The sequence below is a fragment of the Helianthus annuus genome, chromosome 11 (genome assembly GCF_002127325.2).
Source record: "Helianthus annuus cultivar XRQ/B chromosome 11, HanXRQr2.0-SUNRISE, whole genome shotgun sequence".
In the NCBI taxonomy this organism is placed as follows: domain Eukaryota; kingdom Viridiplantae; phylum Streptophyta; class Magnoliopsida; order Asterales; family Asteraceae; genus Helianthus; species Helianthus annuus.
Window position 1 is genome coordinate 6,856,808 of NC_035443.2, and position 22,481 is coordinate 6,879,288.

Consider the following 22,481-nt stretch of genomic DNA (forward strand, 5'->3'; position numbering starts at 1 on the left):
AAGACACGAACAAGATAAGGGAGTTAATTTTTATTAAATTGTTAATAAGGGTCGATTCAACCATTTGGTGGTCTAAGGCGAAGAGGATAAAATATTGGAAGGCAAAAGACTGAAATGCCCCTCATGTGAGAGGCATGTGACTAAAATTTAACAGTTAAAATGGATGCCGTTTGAGGTGGGGAGTAAAATGGTGAAAAGTTAGCATGACCGAGGAAAATGACCATTTTTAAACTATTAAGACAGAACCGTTATAATGGTCAAACCACAGGAACAAAAACGAACTTAACTCAAAATAATAATTTCATGTAGTAACATAAAATAATCATTAGAAGTGCATTTTGTACATGCCAACAATAAAGTTCTTTAGAAATTCATAGTTTGGTGCAAGATCTATATATACCTCTAGTAAAACATTCCCAAATCCATAGTGGTGTACAACTACCAATGCAATGTGTACAAGTTACCAATGCAACATGTCTCATGAAACAATTCCAACAAATAAATATGTGTAGAGATCATAAATCATTCTATAAGCAACAACTTAAAGTAGATTACGGAATACATCGAAAGAGAAAACAACGCGACAACGTGTTGCCAAAACAGGATCGCCGAGGCTTCACTAACCGCGTAGCCCCTCAAACTAGCGATCGCACCAAATAAGATCGCACTTGGTGTCGTGTATTGCAACAAAAGCACGAATTGAAACATCCGGTCGCCATGGATCAACAAGTTCATTTTATCAGCTAACAACACGACCCCAATTCCTAGCGTCGGGAGCACCAAAAGCCTCGCGACTAGAATCCCAATAGTGGTCCGGATCCCGAGTCGAGACTCGTTAGGACCCTCGGCTATCATCCCTCCTAAAACCAACATAACCGAAGGCACCATGGCTCCGGCCACTATGTCTAGACTATCGGTCAGGAACGATAGAGGCGCGTCATCACCGTACACTATAGATTTCAAAAACGGAACCATTCCTATGACTAAAGCTAAAAACGTCGCGATCGTCGGTGGTTGAAGAATATGTTGAACCGGGGTTTGCTCGGCTACAATTCTTATCTTTCTAACCATCCTCGGCTCAGCTAAACACCTAATCGATTTAGGGCTTCGCGGACGCTCATGTTCACGCCCGTCTTGCAACAAATCAGGGTCCGGTAACGACGTTTCCGAAAAATCCGAAACATTTGCAAAAACCCGTGCTATAAACGGGGTTTTGCAATGCACGGTCTCCTTATCATCCATACCAGGCCACTCTGCTTCATGCAGAAGTGGCCTACTGAGATCGTTCACAGGTAAATTCTCGTGAACGATCTCAATCTCCCCATCATCCTCCTCCTCCACAACCTCGTAATACTCCATAGGTGGCTCCATCATATGATAAACCAAAGTATACACCAAAAGCACCGACACCCATTGAGCTAATGACACGTAAGCCGTACCGGTTGCCTGACAATCCAAACCAAAAGAATTATCGGTATCATGACAAACTGAACCGACTATAGCCATAACCAAATTACCGGTATTCCCAAAACCGGTTACTATAACCGTAAACCGAAAAAACTCTGGTGGCGGACGACAAATAACCGCCACCAGCAGGCCCAAAAGGCAACCGAATACCGTACTGATTACCACGTTTACGGGTATAAACCACCATAGAGCTAGATTCTGAACAGAAACTGATTCACCCAAGTGGATAAAGATTGTGCAAGGCAAAAAAAGAGCAAAAACAAGTTTGCTAAGAAGCTTGAAAGTTGATCTTGGGACAATTTGTGTTCTTGGGTGGGCTAAAAGTATGCCAAATATTGTAAGACACAATAGTTTTAATAATGGGACAATAGCATGTATGAGTTCTTGTGAACCAAACTTAACATCTGATTCAAAGAAACCCATTGGGAAAATAAAAAATAAAAATAAAAATAAAAATAAAAAAAGTGAAGTATAGATCCAAGATTTAAGGTTGATGAAGAAAAAACAAAATTTGATGAGAGCCCTTTAATTGTTGGGGATCATAGAATATAATTTTATAAAGATATGTGATGCAAACACATGGGAGTTACAGATGGGAGATTCTTGATATCAAGGGAGAAAGAAATAAATTATTGTTGAAGAAGGAAGACGACGTACTATTTATTGGTATCAAGGGAGAAAGAAATAAAATACTCGAGTCGGCTAGTTTAAATTATGAAATAACTAGTATTTAGGGCTCGTGCGTTTTACGTCGGTGCTGTTAAACCAGACAAAATTAGACGTAAAAATGTTAAGCTGCAATATTTATACCATACATAAAAAGAAAAAAAAAATCGTACTTTATAGCAAATACATTGACAATATCCGAAATCTTATGTAAAAAAGTGAAGCGCCTTACGGCAATACTGTTAACTCGCAAATTAACTGGATTTGAACTTATATAATAATAATAATAATAATAATAATAATAATAATAATAATAATAATAATAATAGTTAAATGAATTTATAATTTATAAAGTATAGAGTTTATTAAAATTAAAAGTAAACCGTAAGGGTTATTTGATACTTATACTAATAAACTAAGAGAAGATTTTTACATTTAATGGTTGTTAATGGTTTAGACTGTTTGTTTCGCGAGCAAATGTCTGAATGGTTTAGACATTTGCCTCTGAATTGTTAAGCACTATACTGAGTCTGAATAGTTAAGACCTCTAATCTGAATTGGTCAGACATTTGTCTCTGAACACTTAAACATTATACCGGCTCTTAATGGTTCAGACCTCTTACTAGTTCAACATTTAATGGTTCAGACCTCTTATTAATTCAACACTTAACCATTCAGATGTTGCTAAATAACCCCTTAGTAATAGTCTAAGAGAAAAAACATAAATATTTATATACAATAGAGGCTTGTACACATAACATAACATTTGTATATTATCTATATAAAAGTCATGTATATGGCGCTACCCATTGGTCTAGAAATGTTCATCCACCAATTAACATACCAGAAATTGAATAGAAAAAGCTTATCACAAATCGATTTTGTCATTAATATGTATAGAAAATATGTAAATTTTTAAGTAAAAAATATATCAAAATTAATATGGTGGTGGTCTCAACTCTCAAGTGGGGTCATGGACCATTGTGTAGACTTATTTATAAATGGTATTGTGTTATAACATATAAATATTATCACTTGTGATTAACTTAAACGATTAAACGAACAAGCTTACCTTGGTTCGAGCTAACCATGTATATAAACGAATCGATTGCGAACGAGCCACAAGTCTTTTAAGCAACCCTGATCTGCGAAGGACATGAGGGTGATGGATCGGGGAAATAGACAAATTGGGCACCTAACAAATAGTGTAGCGATGGGACAAAAGGGTTGGACCCTACAAAATGAAATTATGTGTAGCAAAATATCCTTTTAGTAGTACTAATTTGTTGCTTCTAGCAATGTAAGTCCTTATCTAGAGGGGTACACAAGTCTTATGATAAAGATAAGTAGTACAATAAAGATAATGATTTGTTTGAAGTTTTCTATGTTTAGTTAGGTGAATTATTTAAATTTCATCTAAATGGTATTTGATGTAATGATATAGAAAGATGACTAATGCATCTTATTCAAAGTATCTCATTTTTGTCATTGCAAGGTGTCTTTGGCATTAAGTGGCTATATTGATAAAATCAAAGATTGAAATATGTTCGGTACATGGAATTTGTTGAAGCACAAATTCGTGAAATATTTTGTGGGATGTTAAAAAGGTAATTATTTGTGTATCAAAATAATAATAACAATAATCTTGTAGGTATATATTCTTGGACGTTTGATGGTAAAATCGGTATATATCAAATCACAACCACAAACATTTGAACATGATAGTATAACTTACCTAAACTTTCTTTTCTTTATTTGAAAAAAGCACTAACATGAAAAAGAAACAAAGGAAATCATGAACCAAGGGTTATTAAAACATCTAATCATCTAGAAAGAATCTTAACCTAATAGTATTTTTCTTTATCAATTTCAATAAGTTGCATTTAAATATCAAACACAAGAAGAAACGTTATCAAATATATTCGGTTATCGATTACACAAATGGTTAATTCATAGATGGACAGATGAGAATGCCGTAAAAGAGGGAAGAGACGGGTTGATAACTCCAAAAAATAACCAATATATAATATCTTCTTAATAATAGCGTAAGTTACTTTTTGAGTCTTTGCTTTAGTGGTTTTAACTACTTGAATCCAAAATTAATAAGTTTAACGCCATGGGTCTAGCCTCATTTTATAACCCTTTGAGTCAAAAAAATTAACATCATCCACCAAGTCTGTTAACCATAAGGGTATTTTAGTCATTTACAAACAAGGTACAAATCATTAATGCACAAAGTATAAGGTACATATTTTTAATGCAAAGTATAATTTATAAAATATAAATAATACAAATACACCTACACATAATTACTCTTCCCCACCATCACCCTTGGACCATCACCGCACCAACCCCGAACCACTGTACCGCATCATCCCTGCACCATCGCCACCTCCGCCCCATATACCTATTTCAAACCAAACCCGATTTCATTTGTGTCTACAACCACCACCACCATAACCATCCTACACCACCACCACAACCACTCATCTGCAACCATAACCACCATTGACAACAATTTCAACAAAAAAAATAAAATAAAACCAAATTTCAACATCAATTTCAATTTCAACCCTAAATTGTTAAGCACTTCCTGCATCAATTACAACAAAAATAAAAACAACACAAACCTTAAATCAAACATAATTTCAAACCAACACAATATGTAATGACACTACCTGGAATGATCTTGATTCTTTTTCATCTCTTTCACGATTTGCTTATGAATTGTTTGTAATTCCAACTCCGGAAGATTGGCTTGTCTGGTCAAAGCTGCAACTTTGACCTTAAGGTTTTGAATCACGCCATCCGGAGAACTCTCTTCAGAAGTTTCTCCTAAAGTACTTGTTGAAGAATCATATGTACTTAGGGCATGTTTGGCTAAGCTTATTTAAGTGAAAAGGACTTTTTGTGAAAATGACTTATTGACTTATGACTTTTTGACAAGGAGTTTTTAAAAAAATGTTTGGATTAGCTTATGGAGTGGGAAAAGCCAATAAGTCAATAAATTGTTTTTTATAAAGTGTTTGGCTTAGCTTATTGATGTAAAATGACTAAAAGGACAAACAAATATAATATAAGGAGTGTTAAATAAGGGGTAATATGGTAATTTGGTGTATGAAAAGTTATAAGTTGATCAAAAAGTCACTACGTTTTAACTTCTCAAAAACTCATTTTCCTTCTTTTCAAAAAGTCATTTTGAAAAGTACTTTTAGGTTTGCCAAACACTAAAACTCCTTTTTAGTTTTTTGATTAAGTCAATAAATCAATAAGTTAGTTGGAAAAGCTTAGCCAAACATGCCCTTAATGTAGGATCCAAGCCATTTAACTAATCCCATTGTGATGATTTATCTTTTATGATTGGGGATTTACGAGTTAATTTTGCGTTCTTAGGTTCGTGGTCGCGTGGGGTATTAAGCCCAGAATTGCTATCAAAACTCGTTTCTAAGTTATCATTGCCACACTACGGAGGTGCAACGGTAGTGGGTGGTGTGGTGGTAACGGTGGAAGTGCAATGGTGGTGGTGATGTGGTGGTGACGGGGGAGGTGTGGTGGTAGGGGGAGGTGGTTTAGAGATAGAGAGAGAAAGATGAAAGAGATAAAGATGAGAGAGATATGCAGATTTTAGCGAGAGATAAAATGGAGAGAGAGAAATCTAATAACAAATTAGCTTTTTATTTTTTAACTATAGGGGTAATTTGGTCATTTAGCAATAATTAGCAAAAAAATTGTAGCAATGTTAAAAATTTGGACTCAAAGTGTAATAAAATAAGGCTTTAGGTACTAATGGTGTTAAACTTTTTGATTTTAGATTCAACTGGTTAAAACCATTAAAATACAAGAACTCAAAAAGAAACGTACTCTTTGGTTTATTTGAATTGTTTTTATTATTTATTTTAATTAAGTCTAGATGTTGGTTATGTTGATCGAAATTTATATTAAAGTTATGGACTTTTATTTCAATTATGTTCTTACTTAATATGTCGGTTATTTTGACCGAATTTATACGTAAGCTAGTAGACTAGCCTACGTATTAAATGTTCATTTGAAATGTTTAGGAAAACTTTTTGATATTGATAATAATATTTCTCCCATTTAGATGTTCTCTAGACGTTTGTATTATGTATCCAACACTTTTATCACTTCCGTTCCGCATCAAAACTTCTATTTTTATGTGTGTATGTACGAGTCTACTTTTATGTGTGTGTAGTTGTTTATAGGACTTATTGTGTTTCATCTAGAATTAGGTTTAGTAAATTGATTTGCAACATAAAAGAACTTTTTTTTGTTTAATCATGAATGTTAGGCCTTATTAACAAACTTTGCTGTTTAATCATGAACTAGATGGAACCCCCGCCGCGTTGCGGCCGGGGCGCTTAAAAATTAAGAACGCATACAAATGCTAGATGGAAGCCCCTGCGTTGCGGTGGGTAATGTTAAATAGTATTAAACACTAACCATGTAAAACCTATGACATTTCTAAACTTCAAAACCATCAATCAAGTTGAATTACACAAACATATAGACATGTTTCATAAGGAAAGCAACATTACATCACACAATGTTGATTTTTGGTGATGATCTATATTCTTCGCTCTGTGTCGGTTCAAACACGATCCACTAAAGATCCTATCACTTGTGAGCACCTTGAATTAGGTAAACAGAGCAACAGTTTGGGAAGATTTGTAAAATGATTCATGATTCATGTGTGTTACTGATAAAGAGGGATTTGCACATTTCAAAAAGCAACATGGGTTAATAATAAGATAAGCTCAAACATCAATACACATTAAAAATATATGAAACTAATAATCATTCACATAATTCATACGACATAGCAGATTATATCTAAAAATAATTCTAAAAAACTTTGCTCTTGTTTACCACTTTACATGACAAATTAAAGTTAAGGAAAATGAAGTTGAATAAGAACAAAGACGGTGTGCGAATAAACTCACACCCACGTATGTATACCTGTTAACATAATTTGAAGCAAATTACCTCATTCACAACTAAATAGGAAGCATTTCAGATAGCAAATTACACCTAATTAAATCAACAACAGATAATACTATTATTATTCACGAAAGTGCATTTACATAACATAAGTAAACTAACCATCCTTCTTTTCAATCACCTCTCCCCAACTTGAAACCCATCTCCTCAAATGGCTCCTAAGCCGAAGAATGGGAAAATAGAATATATCACGCGACTTGTTTGGAAAAAAAACACTCACCATGAGACTTAACGCGAAGAATGAGAACATGAGGGGTTGCGACAACACGACTAATGTTGCATCCAAAAGGCTTGGTTCTACACCAAGGGGGCCTATGTCAGAGACCAAACCAACTCGAATGCCAAGCCAAGGTACGGGATATGAGAACATACCTGCCATGGATGCATACCAAGCGGCTGCCAGGTTAAAACAAGATCAGTTAAGAAGATATATCGAAGCTTAATAATAATAATTACACACCATTATAACGCGCAACATATGAATCATTTTACCTGGAAGGCAATAATCATTAAAAAGTAGATAATTTATCTTCCCTGAAATGCCTAGGCTTCTCCCCTGCATCAAAAATTTTAATGTCAATACTATGTCATTAGCTACGAAAACAGCAGGTCGGATAGCCCATTTAAGCAGAGAACCCTCTCAAGAAATGGCTAACATATCTTTGCTATTGTAAAAGCATTCCCACGAAGCTGCAAATTTTAATGGGATATCGTTTTTACATACACAATTGTTAGATCATTATAAAGAAAATAAAAACCTTATTGTTAGAGAAGTTGTTGGAGTTGTGGAGATGGTGGTCTAGACACAGGCTGCATCATTGGTTGTGGCTGCACCTGTGGGGTCCACTGCTGCTGATATTAAAATCTTTTTTTATTGAACAGCAAGGAACGACGTGTCAACCAAGGTCGACTACTCGACCGCCGCCAGCCCCTTGGCTCTCCCAGATGCACGGAAACCCGACCTCCACCCGTCCAAAGACACGACAATGGAATAATCGGTAAAACCTCGCCTCCCGTCCAAGACGAACCGGTGCCACCCGTATTCGCCCTTCACCTGGATGCTAAAGAAAATAATGGGGAGAGTGGGAGTCGGACCTGTGTCACAAGGAACACCAAGTTTTTCCCTAACCACTTCACCACTATCTACTTGATAGACAAAAATAATAAAAACAAATTGAGTTTTAACTATCAAATTTGACATAACATTCACTGGAACTATTTGAAGAAAAAAAAAAAGACAACCAAAGCAGTAATTGGGGTGAAACCCTATATCTATTACGACTTCAAGGAAAAAAAACAGCAAAAGCAAAAACAACATATTGGGTGAAACCCTTCTATAGTATTGATGGTCTACAAATTCTGATCATACGTGTCCTATCAAACGGCACGGCAAGAATCTCCCATCAAATGCCACAATTAAAGATTAAAGACAAAATTGAACAAATGTTTATGATGTATAAATTCCAATCGTACCAAATTGAACAAATGTGTTATGCTCTTTTCGTTTCCGATCGTACGCGTCTGATGAAACGACATAGCAACAACCTCCGATAACATGCCACAAACAAATGAAACACCAGTAACTCCTAAAACACATACAAACAACAACCGTAAAGATCAAAACAAACATAAAAAGGAGGCTAAAGACTTACAAATTGGAGCATGCAATAAACAAATTGGGCGGTAAAACGATGTCATTTCCAGATTTCTTCCTCTTCTCGGTGAATCGGTCGGCGGAAGTGGATGAATCGTTGTCGGAGCTGTCGAGATCGATGACCGAAGTGCTTGAATTCTAGTTTTGATTCACCATGCTTCTCTGACTTCTTGCCTAACACACATTATTTAGGGTTTTGATAAGGATTATCGCAGGAGATGGGTGAGGTTTGGGATAAGAATAACATGTATTGAGTAAAGAGGACACGCAGGTTGTTGAAGACACACGTCTTTCAAGGAACAATGTACAGACAAAACAACACAAAACACAACCTACATAAGCACAAAACTCTATTTATGCAAAGTGTACAACTCTCATTTATAGTAGATAATAGATAACAAGCTGTAGTTAATACACAATAAATATTATTTTAAAACTAAATAGTATGTTGTGATCGGATATGCTGATAAGTAACTGTAACTTCAATGGTAAAGACTAAAGACGCTAAAATATAAACACAGTCCCATTCTCCTGTTGCCATACATTTTCCATCTTCAATGATTTTAACATAATGGTTTTGATTTCCATCTTTCAATATTTAATTGAAAACTGAAACACAAAACAATTTTAATTTGACCCTTATTAGTTATTATAGATTGATTTTTAATTTGACCCTTATTAGTTATTATAACGAAAGGTGATTTTTGGAAATGATATTAAGAAGTAAAACCCTAATCTCTGCTAAATGAAGGTCTAGCGTGTCCTCACCCTCGATTTCCCTTCACAATCTTAAGGCTTCTTTTTCTAATTCCCTCTTTGAGGACCCCTGTTTAATCAAATTGGGCTTGGAGAAAACAGTGGTTGAATTGAAACCACTGTTGGGTAATATTTTATTGGGATATAACAGTGTTAAAACAGTGGTTGAAACCACTGTTGGGTTAAAACACTGTTTTAGCCGAACAGTGGTTTCAAACCACAGTTTTAACCCAACGGTGGTTTCAACCACTGTTTTCTCGGAGCCCAATTTGATTACAATAGTGGTTATGCATGTATTTTAACCATCTGCAGAGGTTTGAATTTACTCAACGGTTTGGTGTTCAAACCGCAATCTACAGAATTTTTATTACTAATTACATACAGCCAAAAGTAAAATAAAATTGTTCGAAATCTAATGTATTTCACACAACCTTAAAAAAAGCAAAATACACCTCCATTAACCTTTTTGCCACTTTTGCTGGCCGTCACCATAATGACTTAGGCGAACCTGGCTTAAAAAATTAACCTGTTCATAATAAACAGCTTGCATCAGATGCTAAATTAAAGATTAAAAAATTAAGTAATAAGTTGTAAGTGTTTGTAACATACAAACACGGTACTTGACAGATTGTTGATCTTGATAAGAATTAAATTGTCACACCCCCAAAATCCACACGCGGAGTATCACCGCTTGGGAGCGTGACTGACCAGGATCAAGCCACCAATCATATTGAACATGCAATTAATATCAAGTAAAATAAAAGTAAACCATCCATTCAACACGAAAGGTGTTCAAACAAAACCATAGTTTCAAAATGTAGCGGAAGCATAGTAAATAATCCGGTAGTGGTTAACAATTTTAAGTGTCATAATAGTTCAACAGAAAAGCCACGATCCTTGTCCACAACGACCCGCTTCTCCAGTGCAAGCTCCAAGTACCTAACGATCTGCAAGGCATGTAACGGAATGATCAACAAACTAGTTGAGCGAGTTCACAGAAAGTAAATGCGTAATAGTAAGTTCGTTTGTAACAGGTGGCTCTACTGGGCCGATTGTATGTTCTATTGGTGGTGGTGTTCCACGTTGTATAACCACTAGACTACTCGTAACTATAGGTATCCTTCACAACCGAGGATAGTGATCAATATAAGTAAAGTATCCTGCACATCCGAGGATAGTGATCAGTGTATGTATCCTTCACAACCGAGGATAGTGATCAGTATAAGTATCCTTCACATCCGAGGATAGTAATGTGGTAGTCCAGTCATAGTGTCAGTAGCATATCTATTCAACTTATCCTTTCAATCCCATTCCCAACACCCCGGGAATCCCATGCCTTGGTAAGAGTGTGAACTCACCTTGGTTTGCTCGGTATGCTAGGTTATGCACTCACGAGTAATTAATCACGTCCTATTATATGCACGTTTAACAAATCAGTTCATGTTCGCAATGATACGCATGCAATTTAATGTTCACATAACAGTCAGTTTGCATATCGGCACAACACGTATTATTTCACATTAAATCATCAGCGTGCACGAATACAATTATTAACACTCATCACCAAGCATGGCATGCCAAATAAATCAAACATATGTTCCATTATTCAAAGCATGTTCATAACCTACAATATCTTTCGAATCCACCCTTATCTTTCGACGCACATCTACCTTTCGGTTCATGTGTTATCTTTCGTCAAACAGTTATCTTTCGGTTCACAACTATGTTTCGTATAACTAACATCTTTCGGTCAAAGCTATCCTTCGGTCCCAACAACTATCTTTCGAGTAGCAAGTAACAACAACTATCTTTCGAGTGGCAAGTATCTTTCGGTTACAATCAGTTTTCATGCAAAAAGGCAGTTACCACACAACCCTAAATGAGCATCTGGCATCATAATTATAAACAACCAAACACAAGCAATATCACATATTTTTAATAATCTATCGGTGGGTACTTGATCACCATTGGACCGATTACAAAGCCAATGGCCTTAACTTGGCCGCCCATACCCACCAATTAAACAACCCCATGACTTTGAAAGTAATATCTTAACACACGCATAATATGGGATGCAGACATTGAATTATGAAGCATGTGCACTATATTCCTATTAATCATTACAATTCATTCATGTTAGCCGCCATTTAGACCAACAAAGATATCCATATATTTTATGCACAGTAATCATATCAATCGATTCCCACAAGCACCCTCCTATACAATCACATGCAACATACACAGCTTTCTCTTGGTTCATGATGTGCCGTCCAAACCAACCAATGGGTTAATTGAATTATTCCACAAAAGTCAAGCCACATGAGTAAACACATGAAAGTTCTTATTATTTTAGTATACATGGCCGACAATCCCATGATATATGGGTTTCTATTGGACCGAAAATATGCCACCAATCACCAACAACATCATCATACAAATTGACATCAATATTTACAAAGAACTTTATGATCACAATTCATAACAACACATATATCTTTTAGTGAATAAAACTAACCGGAAGTTAAGAGGACCCAATGAAAGGCTTCGAGTGTGAGGGGGTTCCTATTGCCGTCGCACAACTACAGGGAGAGATCTAGGGTTTTGGTTTTATAGCTTAACCTTCTTACGTAAATGACGAACATACATATTAAACACTAATTCTGGGCCGAAGCCCTTGTGTTAACTTGTCCGGCCCACCAATTGATGAAAACACTATTGTGTTTTCTTGATGGTGATTTCGTAGGATAGGGGGTTTGACTAAGTATTTTATGTGGGGGGGTTAGGGTAAACAATCCAAGTTCCATATTCAATAAGTATACTACAATAATCATATAACACAACCCCATATTGCACTTCACAACTTATATTGCACTTCAATTAAATAAACACGATTGATAATACACCGGATATAATATATAGTCACAATACGATTTAATGTATTACTAACGTGTCCAATTGTAAAACCAACAAGTCGCGTAAACAATCAATCTAATCAATTATGTGCAATAAATGTAAGGATGAAAGTCTTGAAAACTCGAGTTGTCACATTATCCCCAACTTGAAAGAAATTTCGTCCCGAAATTTGGTACGCACTCACTGAGGAAGCTAGGTAAGTTATATCGTTCACTGGTTTTCCTGGGGTGTCACATCATCCCCCCGTTGATTTGGAATTTCGTCCCGAAATTCAGTAGTAGTAGCTTCAGTCTCAGTAGTGGTTGCATTGGTTTCGAATAACTGGGGTACTTTTCTGTCATCTGGTCTTCGCGTTCCCAAGTGTACTCTGGGCCACGACGGGAGTTCCAACGAACTCGAACAAGAGGGATTCTCTTGTGTTTGAGGACCTTAACATCCCGGTCCGTGATTTCAACTGGTTCCTCGACGAACTGCAACCGCTCGTCGATAGTGAGTTCCTTAAAAGGAACTATAAGGGTCTCATCTGATAGGCATTTTTTCAGATTCGACACGTGAAATACATTGTGAACTGCACCGAGTTCAGGAGGTAGGTTTAATCTGTAGGCTACTTTGCCAATCTTTTCTAAGATTTCGAATGGTCCGACGTACCGCGGATTCAGTTTGCCTCGTTTACCAAATCGAACCACACCCTTCCAGGGTGAAACTTTCAATAAAACCCGGTCCCCGACCTCAAATTCCAATGGCTTTCTACGCTTGTCCGCGTAGGCTTTCTGACGGTCGCGTGCTGCCGCCATGCGTTGTCGTATCTGTGCAATCTTTTCTGTGGCGTCCACTACAATCTCTGGACCCGTAATTTGACTATCCCCCACCTCTGCCCAACAGAGAGGTGACCGGCATTTACGTCCGTACAATGCCTCAAATGGAGCGGCTTGAATGCTGGTGTGGTAACTGTTATTGTATGAAAACTCCACTAAAGGGAGGTGTTTTTCCCAGCCGTTGCCGAAGTCTATAACGCATGCCCGAAGCATGTCTTCAAGAGTTTGGATAGTTCGCTCAGACTGCCCATCCGTCTGAGGATGATATGCTGTGCTCATGTCTAATCGTGAGCCGAAGGATTTGTGCATCGCTTGCCAAAGCTCTGACGTGAATCGTGCATCGCGATCCGAAATAATGGAAGTGGGCACTCCGTGCCTCGAAACAACTTCTTTCAAGTAGATGTCTGCTAGGGTAGAAAACTTATCCGTTTCTTTGATAGCCAAGAAGTGAGCAGACTTTGTGAGTCGATCAACGATCACCCAAATAGTGTCATTCCCACGCTGGGATCTAGGTAAGCCCGTAACGAAATCCATGGAAATTTCTTCCCATTTCCACTGCGGTATCTTGGGCTGCTGAAGTAGACCAGCTGGTTTCTGATATTCAACCTTGACTCTCGCACAGGTTAAGCATTTTCCAACGTACGTAGCGATGTGAGCCTTCAAACTAGGCCACCAATAAGTAGTACCGATGTTGTGGTACATTTTATCTGACCCTGGATGTACCGAGTAGCGAGACTTGTGCGCTTCGTCCATCACAAGCTCCCGTAAACCGCCATAAAGTGGAATCCAAATACGCCCCGTTACATAGTAGGCGCCGTCTTCCTTTTGTTCCATGCGTTGCCTTGAGCCGCGTAAGGCTTCAGCTTTGACGTTTTCGGGTTTCAGTGCTTCCAACTGAGCAGCTCGTATCTGTGCAGGAAGACTGGACCGGATAGTAAACTGTAGCGCTCGCACGCGCTTCGGTAGAGTGTCTTTCCGACTGAGGGCATCAGCCACAACATTGGCCTTCCCTGGATGATACTTGATGGCGCATTTGTAGTCGTTCAGAAGTTCAACCCATCTCCGTTGTCGCATATGCAAATCCTTTTTGCTTAAGAATATGCTCGAGACTCCTGTGATCGGTGTAAATCGTGCACCTGGTACCGTACAGGTAGTGTCGCCATATCTTAAGCGCGAAAACAACAGCTCCCAGCTCTAAATCGTGCGTCGTGTAGTTCCGTTCATGAACCTTGAGTTGCCGCGAAGCGTAGGCAATAACTTTATCCCGCTGCATCAATACACAACCAAGCCCCTGTATCGATGCGTCACAATAAACCACGAAGTCATCCGTGCCCTCTGGCAATGAAAGAATAGGTGCGCTGCAAAGCCTATCCTTTAAGTACTGGAAAGCGGTCTCTTGCGTATTACCCCATCTGTAAACGACACCTTTCTGTGTTAGCATAGTAAGTGGTTGCGCGATCTTTGAGAAGTCTTTAATAAATCGCCTGTAGTAACCTGCCAAACCCAAGAATTGGCGTATTTCTGTCGGTGTACGTGGTGCTGGCCAGTTTCTGATCGAATCAACCTTGGACGGATCGACATGAATCCCATCCTTGTTCACCACATGGCCTAAGAAGTGGACTTCACGAAGCCAGAAGTCGCATTTTGAAAACTTTGCGTACAGTTGCTCTTTTCGAAGAAGTTCCAAGATAAGACGTAAGTGCTGCTCGTGTTCCTCCTGACTCTTGGAGTAAATCAGGATGTCGTCGATGAAAACAATGACGAACTTGTCGAGATAGGGTTTGCACACCCTGTTCATAAGATCCATGAAGACTGCAGGCGCGTTCGTAAGCCCGAATGGCATGACAAGAAACTCGTAATGACCGTAGCGAGTTCTGAAAGCGGTTTTGGAGACGTCCTCATCCCGGACTCTCAGCTGATGATACCCTGACCTTAAATCAATCTTGGAATAGTAACACGACCCTTGCAACTGGTCGAATAGGTCATCTATGCGCGGAAGAGGATAACGGTTCTTCACCGTCACCTTATTGAGTTCGCGGTAGTCGATGCACATTCTGAACGTACCGTCTTTCTTCTTCACAAATAACACTGGAGCTCCCCAAGGCGAAGAGCTTGGACGAATAAAGCCCTTTTCCAAGAGCTCTTGTAGCTGCTTCGACAGTTCTTCCAGTTCGGTTGGAGCTAAACGATACGGTGCGCGGGCTATTGGTGCTGCTCCAGGAGCTAACTCAATCTGAAACTCGACTTGACGATGAGGAGGTAAACCAGGTAAATCTTCAGGAAACACTTGAGGAAAATCACGCACGACTGGTATATCCTCCAGCTTCTTTTCCTTTGCTGATGCGTCAGTGACAAGTGCCAGAACGGCAGTATGTCCCTTTCGTAAACATTTCTGCGCCTTTAAGAATGAGATGATGCCAACCACAGCACCACTCTTGTCACCTTGTACTTCGAGAGGTTCTTGACTGGAGCGAGGAATACGAATAACTTTTTCTTTGCATAAGATCTCCGCATGATGTTGGGATAACCAATCCATACCGATGACGACGTCGAAACTACCCAAAACTATGGGTATGAGATCAATCGAGAAAGTCTGACCCGCTAGAACAATACTACAACCCTTGACTACATGAGCGGCTTCTACACTTTTACCATTGGCTAGTTCTACGACGTGTTTGGTGTCTAGGGGTGTTGGTGTACGTTTTAATAATTTACTCATTTTCAATGACATATAGCTTGTATCAGCACCCGAATCAAATAAGACAGTAACAAAAATATCGTCGAGAAGAAACTTACCCATAACCACATTGGGATCATTCACTGCATCTCCTCGACCCAACACAAAAGCACGACCACGAGCTTCATTGCCGTTGTTGTTGTTGTTTCCCCCGTTGTTGTTGTTACCATTACCCTGATTGTTGTTATGATTGTTGTTGTTCTGGTTCCTGTTCAACTGAGGGCAATGCCTTTTGAAGTGACCCTCTGCACCGCAATGAAAACACCCTTTGTTACCCTGCTGCTGATTCTGCTGTGCCTGGGGTTGCTGCTGATTCTGGTTTGCAGGTCGAGCGCTTCTACAATCTTTGGCCTCATGGCCCATCTTGAGGCATCTTTGACAACGAACCTTATTACACTGGCCACTGTGATGTTTGTTGCAGGTGTTACACTTTGGAAGGTTTCCTCGATACCCCCCCTGTCTGTGGCTGCCTGAGGAGTGCTGACTTGGACTCTGGTAACTGTCTGTCTTTCGCTGTTGAGCTTGTGACTGCACTGAAGCTGATCCCTTGCTAGAATCCCCATCCCATTTTCTCTTACTTTCACTGGGAGTAGCAAGTGTAGTAGAAGCAGTAGTGGTAGCAGTAGCACTGATACGCTTTGGCAGTTTGTTCTGATCCACTGCCTGATCGGTGATGCGATGAGCGAGACGCTGGATTTCCTGGATGTTGTTGAGGTTAGCCGAGGTAACGTGGCTCTGTATTTCTGGTGCCAAACCTTTGAGATACAACTCAATACGCTTGTATGGAGGGTCCACCATAGTTGGACATAACACAGCCAACTCATTCGATCTCTTAGTGTAAGCTTCGATTTCCGACCCAACCATTTTCAAGTTATACAACTCGTCCTCCAACTTGTGAATGTCTTCTCTAGTGCAGTATTCCCTCTTGATCAGTTCTTTAAAATCATTCCAGGGTGTGGCGTTAGCAGCTGCCAACCCTAAGATCTGCACTTGTGCGTTCCACCAAGTGAGCGCAATCCCTTCAAGTGTGCCAGTGGCGAACTTCACCCTGCGAGCCTCAGGGCATTCACACATTTCGAAAACCGACTCGAGCTTTTCAAACCAGTGGAGGAGTCCAACTGCTCCCTCCGTGCCACTGAACGAGCTAGGACGACATTCCATGAAATTCTTGAAGGTGCACCCAGGTTGTTGCTGAGCGGGTTGACCTATTATGTACGAATAGGGCAAAGTTAAGTACGAGAATTAATGTAGGATCTAAAGATCCTAGTGTCTATACTGCAGGGTATACTACCTGCTTGGGCGGCTGCAACTGCCGCAGCAACGAGAGCCTCTAGCTGGGCTTGAGTCATGGTAATTCGTGCGGCCATTGATCTTCACATCAAAGGCAACATAAGTGAGAAAGGTTCGCGAATAGTGCGATGACAGAAGAGTGTAAGCACATAAGTATTCTCATGCAATGACAAGTTGTGAGCAAGGTAATGTAAGCATACTACGAGCAAAGTTCTATGCAAATTCTAGCATGTAGGCAATAAACGTAAACCTTATTACCTAGGAAGTTGAGTCTTGCACGTGGAGCGAAGCGTCGTTGTGGATCGTTGAGAGCACTGTTCTGGTTATAGTCTGGTTTTAATAAAAAACGTTTTCCCATATTGAAACCAAGTTCTCTATAACCAATGGCTCTGATACCAATCTGTCACACCCCCAAAATCCACACGCGGAGTATCACCGCTTGGGAGCGTGACTGACCAGGATCAAGCCACCAATCATATTGAACATGCAATTAATATCAAGTAAAATAAAAGTAAACCATCCATTCAACACGAAAGGTGTTCAAACAAAACCATAGTTTCAAAATGTAGCGGAAGCATAGTAAATAATCCGGTAGTGGTTAACAATTTTAAGTGTCATAATAGTTCAACAGAAAAGCCACGATCCTTGTCCACAACGACCCGCTTCTCCAGTGCAAGCTCCAAGTACCTAACGATCTGCAAGGCATGTAACGGAATGATCAACAAACTAGTTGAGCGAGTTCACAGAAAGTAAATGCGTAATAGTAAGTTCGTTTGTAACAGGTGGCTCTACTGGGCCGATTGTATGTTCTATTGGTGGTGGTGTTCCACGTTGTATAACCACTAGACTACTCGTAACTATAGGTATCCTTCACAACCGAGGATAGTGATCAATATAAGTAAAGTATCCTGCACATCCGAGGATAGTGATCAGTGTATGTATCCTTCACAACCGAGGATAGTGATCAGTATAAGTATCCTTCACATCCGAGGATAGTAATGTGGTAGTCCAGTCATAGTGTCAGTAGCATATCTATTCAACTTATCCTTTCAATCCCATTCCCAACACCCCGGGAATCCCATGCCTTGGTAAGAGTGTGAACTCACCTTGGTTTGCTCGGTATGCTAGGTTATGCACTCACGAGTAATTAATCACGTCCTATTATATGCACGTATAACAAATCAGTTCATGTTCGCAATGATACGCATGCAATTTAATGTTCACATAACAGTCAGTTTGCATATCGGCACAACACGTATTATTTCACATTAAATCATCAGCGTGCACGAATACAATTATTAACACTCATCACCAAGCATGGCATGCCAAATAAATCAAACATATGTTCCATTATTCAAAGCATGTTCATAACCTACAATATCTTTCGAATCCACCCTTATCTTTCGACGCACATCTACCTTTCGGTTCATGTGTTATCTTTCGTCAAACAGTTATCTTTCGGTTCACAACTATGTTTCGTATAACTAACATCTTTCGGTCAAAGCTATCCTTCGGTCCCAACAACTATCTTTCGAGTAGCAAGTAACAACAACTATCTTTCGAGTGGCAAGTATCTTTCGGTTACAATCAGTTTTCATGCAAAAAGGCAGTTACCACACAACCCTAAATGAGCATCTGGCATCATAATTATAAACAACCAAACACAAGCAATATCACATATTTTTAATAATCTATCGGTGGGTACTTGATCACCATTGGACCGATTACAAAGCCAATGGCCTTAACTTGGCCGCCCATACCCACCAATTAAACAACCCCATGACTTTGAAAGTAATATCTTAACACACACATAATATGGGATGCAGACATTGAATTACGAAGCATGTGCACTATATTCCTATTAATCATTACAATTCATTCATGTTAGCCGCCATTTAGACCAACAAAGATATCCATATATTTTATGCACAGTAATCATATCAATCGATTCCCACAAGCACCCTCCTATACAATCACATGCAACATACACAGCTTTCTCTTGGTTCATGATGTGCCGTCCAAACCAACCAATGGGTTAATTGAATTATTCCACAAAAGTCAAGCCACATGAGTAAACACATGAAAGTTCTTATTATTTTAGTATACATGGCCGACAATCCCATGATATATGGGTTTCTATTGGACCGAAAATATGCCACCAATCACCAACAACATCATCATACAAATTGACATCAATATTTACAAAGAACTTTATGATCACAATTCATAACAACACATATATCTTTTAGTGAATAAAACTAACCGGAAGTTAAGAGGACCCAATGAAAGGCTTCGAGTGTGAGGGGGTTCCTATTGCCGTCGCACAACTACATGGAGAGATCTAGGGTTTTGGTTTTATAGCTTAACCTTCTTACGTAAATGACGAACATACATATTAAACACTAATTCTGGGCCGAAGCCCTTGTGTTAACTTGTCCGGCCCACCAATTGATGAAAACACTATTGTGTTTTCTTGATGGTGATTTCGTAGGATAGGGGGTTTGACTAAGTATTTTATGTGGGGGGGTTAGGGTAAACAATCCAAGTTCCATATTCAATAAGTATACTACAATAATCATATAACACAACCCCATATTGCACTTCACAACTTATATTGCACTTCAATTAAATAAACACGATTGATAATACACCGGATATAATATATAGTCACAATACGATTTAATGTATTACTAACGTGTCCAATTGTAAAACCAACAAGTCGCGTAAACAATCAATCTAATCAATTATGTGCAATAAATGTAAGGATGAAAGTCTTGAAAACTCGAGTTGTCACATAAATCTTAACTATTGAGATATCAGTATCAATTTTACTTTTTTTTAGATTTCTTTTTTAACCTTTTAGCTTTTAAGTCTTTTCTACTTATAAAATTGTGATCAAGATTTAAGAATCAAACAAAAACCGACAGAAATCAACCTTAAACCGCTTGTGTAGACGTGAATGAGATGCTCCATATCCTTCAGTATCTCCGAATTAGCAAAAGTTCAAACTTTTTTCAATAACCTCTGATGTCAAACCACGCAACCGTGTCGGCTCCGCCATTGCTAACCGGTCCAATAACCTCTATTGTTTTTTGCTACACCGAATGAACAATTGAATGAAGTTGCGTGTAAAACCATGAGGCTGAAGCTGCAAATCTTACAAATATATAAACACACATTACAACAGCCACAACATGAAACATCGAAAAAGCACAAGTTACAACTACTAATGCATATACTTATTGCAAATTGATAATATATAATGTTTATGATGATTGCTTAGATTCCCTTTAATAACGTTTTATCAAAAAAAATTATACATCGCCCATAGTTTATATAATATAGCAATTTTAGCTCCATTTTTTGTTCATATTTTTAAATTATCAAAGGAAGAAAACAAAATACATGAACTATATGTGTCACCCAACATTTTGTCACTTCTTGTCTACACATAAGATTCCAAGTTTTAGATGAGATTGATTGCAAGTTACAAAAGCGAATTGAACCAACTTATGAAATTGTAAATAACAACACTAGTGAATAAAGGCACACTCAACATTAAAAGTGTCAATGTCCCAAGAGCCAAACTTGGTCTAGTGTTCATCAAACACATTTGTAACATCATCATGGCTTCACATACATCTCTAATATAACTCCCATAATACTTCTTCTCCCACTCCATCCACTTATCCGCTTGCGGCCCCAAACCACCCCTCTCCTCTATCTCCAACTCCTTTATTCGCATTCTTAACACAATCATGTTTTCGTCCACAAGGTTCCCTCCATCATTCGTCCCTCTTCTTGCTTTGACGACGTAGGATTTAGCCGCCCAACCAAAAACTGCCGTCTGTGAACGGCGGTGGTTGTTGGTACCGGAAAAGATTTGGTTGGGCAAAGATATTGCTTTCATTGAGAATTTGGGAGATGTTTTGTTTATGGAAGGCTTGTGGTGTATATAAAGGAAACTTGTGGGGTTTAGGTATGGAGTGTAGCCGTACGTGTAGGTTAAGTTATGGGACATGTAAATTAAAGATACTTGCATTCATGAATCATTTTGACACGTTTTCGTTTGAAATTTGGCTTAACCAAATCACCATGGACGGCACTGAGGGTGGGTGGAGAGGACCACCGGCTAGGGCCCGATATTTCGAGGGGCACATTTTTTTATGAAAAAACCCGATATGTATATGTAAAATATTTTTTTAATAGGGTACACCCATACAAACACCAGCATAAGCCCCCTTACAAAACAATTCTTATGGTTTAGATTAGTTATTAACCCCTTTGGCATTAGGTTTAGACCTTTCGTGACCCCAATACCCAATTTTGTTAAGGTCTAAGGGCACATTTTTTCGAGCTCGAACAGAGTACACAAATTCTCAGGGCCGGCCCTGCAAATCACCATGTCGAATTTCTAGGAGTTATGATTAAAAGAATTTTGTATTTGTATAGATGTTTAATGGTGTTAAAAAAACTTATAATTTATTAGTCATTTTTCCTCAGGATATTAACAAATATAATTGGTCCTTTGAAACTACATAATAGAACACAAATATTTTTACGAAACAACATGACTCTAATTTCTTTATTAAGTATTAAAAAGCTCACCATTTTATTAGATTATAAGTTTTCTTATTTCTTCATACTACTAGGTATTTTTTTAATTACAAAAAAGAAACCTTTTTAAAGAACATGTTCCTACACATTTATGAAAATCAACTTGTAGCTAATTTAGTTTTTAAAAATAAAAATTTAGTTATATACTATAAATGCGTTTTATATATTTAATTGAAACAAAATATTCTTGTTATTTTGGTGGGTGTGTGCGTGGTATTTGGGCGTTGGCCCTTTAACGCCGGGTACTTCATCGTGGATTGGTGTTTTGGTTAGCGTTGTTCGTTTGGTGTGGAGATTCTGCCTGGTGTGGGGTGGGGGGGCTGGGTGACATGGCAGCCTGTGGTTGGCTGGTTCAATGTAGTTTTTTTTTTTAATTTTCTTTGTAGTTTTTTTAAAAGATTCCACATGGCTGTCCACGCCCAGCTAAGCGACGCCCCACCACACCCCTAGTTTTTGAGTATTAGCTTATGGATCTCATCCTCACCACATGTCAAATAATGTCTCTAACCCAAACCCCTCCACACTCCTAGCCTAAGACCATGTGTAGTGG

The 22,481-nt window shown here is 38.6% G+C and overlaps 2 protein-coding genes and 1 long non-coding RNA gene across 5 annotated transcripts; all 3 read right to left on the reverse strand.

The window, feature by feature from the left end:
* Positions 1-359: 359 nt before the first annotated feature.
* On the reverse strand, positions 360-2,113 carry LOC110889443 (protein PIN-LIKES 2-like). The gene has a single exon (XM_022136972.2). The coding sequence runs from the start codon at positions 1,888-1,890 to the stop codon at positions 523-525; it is 1,368 nt and encodes a 455-aa protein (XP_021992664.1). The 5' UTR covers positions 1,891-2,113; the 3' UTR covers positions 360-522.
* A 4,446-nt stretch (positions 2,114-6,559) lies between these two features.
* LOC110891710 lies at positions 6,560-9,174 on the reverse strand. 3 transcript variants are annotated; one of them, XR_002565500.2, is made up of 5 exons: positions 8,802-9,174; positions 7,908-8,735; positions 7,642-7,705; positions 7,522-7,545; positions 6,560-7,446 (listed from the first exon to the last, which is right to left on the reverse strand). It is a non-coding gene; the product is annotated as an uncharacterized LOC110891710 (long non-coding RNA). The 3 variants fall into 3 exon arrangements; XR_004871945.1 differs by having other exon boundaries at positions 6,560-7,545; positions 7,908-8,292; positions 8,623-8,735; positions 8,802-9,167; XR_002565499.2 differs by having other exon boundaries at positions 6,560-7,545; positions 8,802-9,173.
* An 11,461-nt stretch (positions 9,175-20,635) lies between these two features.
* LOC118483863 lies at positions 20,636-21,234 on the reverse strand. The gene has a single exon (XM_035979523.1). It carries the CDS (start codon positions 21,222-21,224, stop codon positions 20,802-20,804), a length of 423 nt encoding a protein of 140 aa, XP_035835416.1. The 5' UTR covers positions 21,225-21,234; the 3' UTR covers positions 20,636-20,801.
* Between the last annotated feature and the right edge of the window lie 1,247 nt (positions 21,235-22,481).

Bases quoted from the DNA above. Each gene is read 5' to 3' on its own strand.
- LOC110889443 (XM_022136972.2), bottom strand. From the start codon at position 1,890: ATGGGTTTCTTTGAATCAGATGTTAAGTTTGGTTCACAAGAACTCATA.
- LOC118483863 (XM_035979523.1), bottom strand. From the start codon at position 21,224: ATGAAAGCAATATCTTTGCCCAACCAAATCTTTTCCGGTACCAACAAC.